Consider the following 6976-nt stretch of genomic DNA (forward strand, 5'->3'; position numbering starts at 1 on the left):
TAAAATATTAAAATAATTATTACATCTAAAATTGGGTGGTGAAAATTTGAATTAGGTGGTCTATTATTACATGACTTAAAACGGATTTTAAAAATAAAATCAGGTTTAAAAATAATTGAGAAAAATGTGTTTTAATTAAACTAAATACTGAGTTGAAAAACAAGAGAAAAATGAAAGTTTTAAAAGAAATTTTCCCTTAATTTTAAAAAAAAATTTACTCATATTCTTCCTTTTTGAAAACCCCCCGTGTCCCTTTCCCTCCCATTTAGCTTCACATTCAAAAAAATTTCTAATTTTAAATATGATATTTTCTCTCAAATTAGCTCATCCTTGGTGATTTTCTAGTTATCCAAACACCTCAACACCTTCTAATTTTAAAGAAACATCATTAAGTCCTCATCAAATTCGTCATTATTCTTCTCATGTTCAACTTCGAATTAGATCAATAATATGCTGTTTTCTTCAAATTGAGGTAATGTCTTGACTTATTATGATTAGATTGAGGCTACTATTTTCCTAATTTAGAATTTAATCGAGTGTGTTGAGAGTTTTTAAGATTTAAAACTTTTTAATTAAATTTTGGTTCAACAATGGTGAAATCTAAAATAATGAGTAAGCCTACTATTTTTGATTGAAATCTAATCTATTTTTAACTATATAGAATGTATTTGAACTCAATTTGATAGATCGATAATGAATTTTAATAAATTTCGATTTTTCTCCTTTTGTGTGTTCATATAAGCTTGATTGTTCCGGAAACTTTAAACTCGTGAGATTAGGTAGAATTAAAGGTTTAAAAGTGAAATTAGATGATATTTAGGAATATTAGAATCGAAATTAAGGTTTAGAGATAAAGCTTGAGTGGTTAAATACGTATTTCGATAAAACTAGTTAAATTTTTGGTAAGAGAAAAGTGAGCTTAGAGTGGTGATTTTGCTATATTTTTTGAGTTTAAGCTTGTCAATAATGATTTTATATTGTATTTAATGTGCATGCAAAGTTTCGGATTCATTGGGAGGTTTCACAAGTAATGCGAAAGGGAAAGACTGCTTGTTTGACATTGTTGTGCAAGGGGTATTGACTAAGGTGAGTGATCAGAGTTGTGATTCTTAGGAACGATTCCTAAGGTTGAATACGAGTTTAGGTTGGTCTAGTCACCTAACCTAAGCTTCAAAAGTAAGTATTCTTTCTTGATTGATGTACTATAAAATTCGATACTTGTTTATCGTGATATGTGAATCATGTGAAATATTAAGCATGTGTTGTGTGTAAATGACAATGATTGATAAGTGCTTGCTGGTTTTATGTGCACCTAAATAATTTAATATGAATATGGCTCTTTTGAGCAATTGTGATAGCATTTGAGAGTGCATTAAAAGAAGGGGTGAGCATTCGATCGAATCGAATCGAAAATTTTCGAGTTAATCGAGTTTTCGAATCTCATTTTATCATCTTAACTTTATTTGAAGTTTTCTCGAATCGAGTCGAGTGAGATGGAATTCAAATCGAATATATTTGTTCGAGTTAAATTTTAAAAAATAATTTTGGGTCCTTATAACCATCGTCACCCATCGTAATAAAATTTGTCCACCTTAATCAATTTTTTTATTAACTTTCATCACCTCATAATTTATTTATTAATTTTTTATATACTGGTTAGCTTTTTTGCTTGCTTAGTTGTTTCAAATATCTTGAGATTCTTGTCACTATATATTTTGGAATTAAAAAATATATTAAATGTAAAAATATGATTTTTAATAAAATTTATTTGAAAAATAAAATGTGAAATTGATACTAATATAAAAATTTAACACGAATATTTTATGGCATAATTAATAATTCAATTTTACTATAAATATTTAATATGACTAAACAATTCAATAATATAAATAATATAAAATGTGAAATTTAATTTAATATATAATAGCAGATATAAATAAAATTATTACTATTTATGTTTAGTGATTTTTTTTGGATAATTTTGATTTTTTATTTGAGAGTAAAGGGTGAGAAGTAAAAGTTTAGGGGGAAAATAAAAAGTTTTGGGGAATAAAAGTTTGAGGGAAAGTAAATAGGGAGAGTAAAATTTTGGAGGGAAAATATTAAAAAAAAATGGAGGGGGGAGGGTTTGGGGTAGATGGGAGGTGGGATGGGAAGGGAACAAAAGTTTTAGGGGAAAAGTGGGAGGGAGTAAAAATTTTGGGTGAAAATAAAAGGTTTTGAGGGTTTTGGGGAGTAAAATTTTGAGAAAAAGTAAATGGGAGAGAAAATTTTTGGTGGAAAATAGATTTTGGGTAGATTAGGGGGTTGGGAGGGGAGGGAAGTAAAAATTTTGGGGGACAGTGGGAAGGAGTAAAAGTTTCGAGGGAAAAGTAAAAAGGTTTGGGAGTTTGGGGTAAAAATGTAAAATATTATAGTTTGATATTCGAATTATTCGAGTTATTTGAATTATTCGTATTTGAAAACTCAACTCGATTCGAACTCGAAATTTGAAAAAAAAATTCGAGTTGATTCGAATAACTCAATTAACTCGAATAACTCGATTCGTTTAACTTGAAATTAGAATTATTTTTGATTTTTTTGAGTCGAATCGAGTTTTGCTCACCCCTAATTAAAAGTGTTGAGAAAGTGATTGAGAAAGTGGTGTTCAAGTGAAAGTTTGTATAAAATAATGAGTGAAAATGTGTATAAGTAGATATGTTGGCATTGTGATTATTTGGAACCATTGGATATCATTGGTATTCCATAGGATTGAGTATTCACCATCTTTATCATGTGTTAGGGCATTATGACCCGAAGATAGCGTTGGAGGGATACGGGAATATCGAGCATAGCTCTATTCACCGTAGATAGAGTGGTGTGTTTGGATTTGTTTAAAATTGAAAATTTGTTCTTATTAGTATAGATATTGATGTACCAATTAATACATTATGAATGTAGATTTGCATTATATTTGTGAAACACAAGAATGTCATGGAATTAGGTAATTTGTTTTTAGAGTGGTTACATTTGATATATATTTACTTTATACATTCTCATATTGAGATAAAAAAGTTCTGAAATTTTATAGAAAAGTTCAATCCATTACTTGTGTCAATGATATTTTATTAAGCGTATATAGTTTGATCTAATGTTTGTAGTTAACTTCAAATAATACCCTATAAAAAATTGCATTATTTAATTAAAATACTTACTATTATGTGATATTATTCGAAAATGCATGCATGGATTTCTTTTTCTTTTCAAAAACAAAAGGCAACCAATGGCTCTTTCTTATCGTCTATGGTTAGGTGATTTGCACTTGAACAAGGTTAAAGAGACGAACAAAAGCAAATTACATTTAGTCTTCCTGCATTGAAACAAACACCAATTTACACATTGCTAATACATCGAAACAAACCCTTAATAGAGATCCCGAAGACTAAAGCATGAAACTAGTTCAACAAACCTAATTTACTAATTAGCAAAAAGAAAAGAAATTAAGGGATATAGCCTTTTGGCTGCGTGAAGTCTCCAATTTTGATTTTCTAATTTCCTATGCTTTTTATGTTGTTGGTGGTGCTGGAGAAGGTGTCCACTGATGTGCTTGAATCAATAGTAGGATAACTCAGTCCATTAATATCTGAATCTAATAACCCTACTCTGCATACATTTGAATCCAACTCCGAATCCACTTCTGATTCATCGTCGAAGTCCACGTCGCGAGCAACTGGGAACACTATATCCGGGTATCTACATTCACTTGCGGAATCCGTCTTCGACATCTCGGCATCAGCAGCCTGTTGCAACTCTATAGCAAACCCCAACCTTTCCATCACATCATTCATTGATGGCCTATCGGTTCCCACCTCTGCTATGCAACTTTCTGCAATTTCGACAAACACCTTAAAACACTCTGGAGCTATCTTTCCAATCAAATATGGATCAATAACCTTGTACAGTGTCCCATCTGCAATGCACTGTTTTGCCCAATGTGCCAGGCTCATTTGAGCTTCGGGCAATTTCGTATTCACAGCTTTTCTTGCATATAGGACTTCAAATAACACAACACCAAATGCATATACATCTGATTTTTCGGTTAATTTATGACCCCGAGCATACTCCGGGTCCAGGTAACCGCGGGTGCCCTTTATTCCAGTTATGATCACCTTGTCTTTGGGGTCTTCTTTCGACAACCCAAAATCCGAAACCTTGGCAATAAACTTATCATCTAGGAGAATGTTGCTTGTCTTGACATCACGGTGGATAACAGTATGCCTCACTTCTGTATGAAGATAGTTCAATCCAGTTGCAGCTCCCTTGCAAATCTCAAGCCTTTGCTTCCATGTGAGAGGATCATAGGCAAAGCTAGTACCGTAAAGATGATCCGAGAGAGTCCCATTACGCATAAAATCATACACCAGAATCATCTCTCGTTTCTCATTGCAGTATCCGATTAAGGACACCAAATGAACATGGCGGAGCTGAGACAACATCTCAATCTCTGTTAAGAACTCTCGAATACCTTGACTGGATTCTCGATTCAGGCGCTTGATTGCAACTATCTTTTCACCTTCATCCATGAAACCTTTGTATACTTTCCCAAACCCACCTTTCCCAACAACTAAATCATCATGGAAATTGTTGGTAGCAGCTTTGATCTCATCCAGTGAAAAATGGCGGCATAGTTCATCTGGTAACAGTAAGGTCCTTGTGGATTTCCCTTCGTTTTGTTTTACCCACCGGCAAAGCCAACTTGTTCCCTTTCTTTGCCGCCGAACAACCATGCAAACCAATAAAGAAATTATGGCAATCAAACCAGCCGCACATCCAACACAAGCAATTAGCAAGCTTCTCTTCTTGGATTTTGCACCTGCAGAATTGGACGAAACCGAAGGTGGTGGTGGAGCCACCAGTAGTTCTGGGTTTGGTTCGCCCAAATTGCCATCAGAGTTGCTTAATTTGAACACTTCAATCCCATTTAAGATAACATCATGGAGCTTTGAAGGAATAGGATGTAAATCTATGGTGATGTACTCCTTTGATACTAACACGACATAATCCTTAAAAATCGGAACTCTGCCATGCCCGATCCACATAATCACATCAGCGTTTTCTTCAGCCGTCTGACTGTTTATAAAGACCTTAAACGTCCGGTCTCCCGGAGAGTTTACCGGATCTTGTGGTTCACAGAAATGAAGCCTCACCATATACTTGAATCCCGAACCCACGGGCAATCTCCATGATAAGTTATGCTTCTCGTTGTACGCAGGACTAGGCCCCATTACCCGTGCAGTCTGATAAACAATCGCCGGTGCCGTATATCTCGGAATCATTGTGTAGTTGATTGGCACGGAGTTGTTCATAGTGAAATAGCTAATTTCTGTACTGTAAACAATGTCATCGGACCAAAGCCTGAAAAGGCCAGTATCATCGTTTGGCGAAATGGATTGGCCCCCAACATTCAATCGATACGCCATCTCAAGTGCGGTGTCATTCTCAACAGGGAATGGAGAACTCTGACCAACGAAACGGACATACCGTGAGTCAGGCGGTGTGTAGTAAAGATTGGTAGGCATCGACACGATCTCGATTCCATTGATGAAAGCGTAAGTATCGTTTGAAGCACTACGAGATGGAGTGAAAACAAGGTCCAACACCTCATTATCTTCCACGTTCAAACAGAATTCTCTGAAAAACCAATTTCTCCCCTTTGAATCTGCAACAAGGGAAGCACTGAAATTTTTTAGCAAAGTGAAAGAACCAGCTTTGACAGAGAAAAAGGCCTTGGATCTGTCGTTTTCTTCATAGGACGCCGGATGGAAGTAGAGACGAACGAATTTCTGGCCTGAAGTAACAGGGAAAGTGTACTTGAATTCGGAACGGGAAACTCGGGCCGTCATATAAGGCACGGTTTCGGAACCGTCTTGAGTATCAGCTTCGTAGGCTTGCGATTTGTTGTGGGGTGATTCGAAAGGTCCAAAATTTGAGGTCTTGTCTGCTGCCCAAGATCTGCCATCATTAGCTAATAAGTCGGTTGGAGCTCCACAATTCAGGGTGATATTATCTGTTGGAACGTATGCAGGCTGCTCTGATGCAACAAAAATGGCTGACTGAAGGATGGTTATGAGAAATATTACCGAGTACTTCTCCATGGAAACAAGTGAAAACTGACTATGAGTATGTTTGTTATGTAAATATATGTTGATGGAATGGGAACATGTTTTATCAGTATATTTGCAATACAGCTTATATTTGCAAATTCATACAGCTTTTTCTTGTTACGAGTCTTTCGTTTTTCTTTTCTTTTTTTAATATATACATATATATATTGCTTCAAATTAAAGCTAGATGATTGGAAAGTTATATAGAAAAGGTAGTCGCGAAACTGGTTTGGATTAAAGATATTTTCACAAATAAGATTGACCGAAGGTCAACCACTTAACTAATTGATTTAAAATAGGATAATGTGGTATATGGTACGTACCTATATTTTTTTAAAATTTCTAATGTGATATAGGTACTTTGAAAATGTTTAATTTGGTATCAAACTATTAATATGTGTTATTATAATATTGGTATTAACAATCTTAATGAATTGTTAAATTAACCAATGAAAATTCGACATGTAGATTTTTTTTCAATTATTAAGTCCACATGAAAATATAACGTTATGTGAAAAATCAAATAAAAATTTAAATTAAATTAAAAATAAATAAGCATATGATTAATAAAAAAGAAGTGAATACTAAACTTACATGAAAGTACTTATTCTTTTATGTATAATAAAATATTATTTAAACATAAATTAAAAATACTATTTCAAATGAAAAACTCTTTCAAGAACATGACCGTATACTTAAATGGAGAAGATGGAATTTGACTTATGTAAGTCATTTACTTCTTTTTATTAATCATATGTTTAGATTTGTTTTTTTTTTAATTTAATTTATTATTTTTTAATTATTCACATAATGTTATATTATTCATGTGGATT

General features: G+C 33.6%; 1 protein-coding gene across 1 annotated transcript; it reads right to left on the bottom strand.

Annotated features, from left to right (window-relative positions):
• Positions 1-3326: 3326 nt before the first annotated feature.
• On the bottom strand, positions 3327-6192 carry LOC107955216 (receptor-like protein kinase FERONIA). Its single transcript, XM_016890946.2, has one exon. It carries the CDS (start codon positions 6132-6134, stop codon positions 3528-3530), a length of 2607 nt encoding a protein of 868 aa, XP_016746435.1. The 5' UTR covers positions 6135-6192; the 3' UTR covers positions 3327-3527.
• Between the last annotated feature and the right edge of the window lie 784 nt (positions 6193-6976).

The sequence above is a fragment of the Gossypium hirsutum genome, chromosome D07 (assembly GCF_007990345.1).
Source record: "Gossypium hirsutum isolate 1008001.06 chromosome D07, Gossypium_hirsutum_v2.1, whole genome shotgun sequence".
NCBI classification, from domain to species: Eukaryota; Viridiplantae; Streptophyta; class Magnoliopsida; order Malvales; family Malvaceae; genus Gossypium; species Gossypium hirsutum.

Excerpts from the sequence above, each read along its gene's own strand:
- LOC107955216 (XM_016890946.2), bottom strand. The coding sequence starts at position 6,134 with ATGGAGAAGTACTCGGTAATATTTCTCATAACCATCCTTCAGTCAGCC.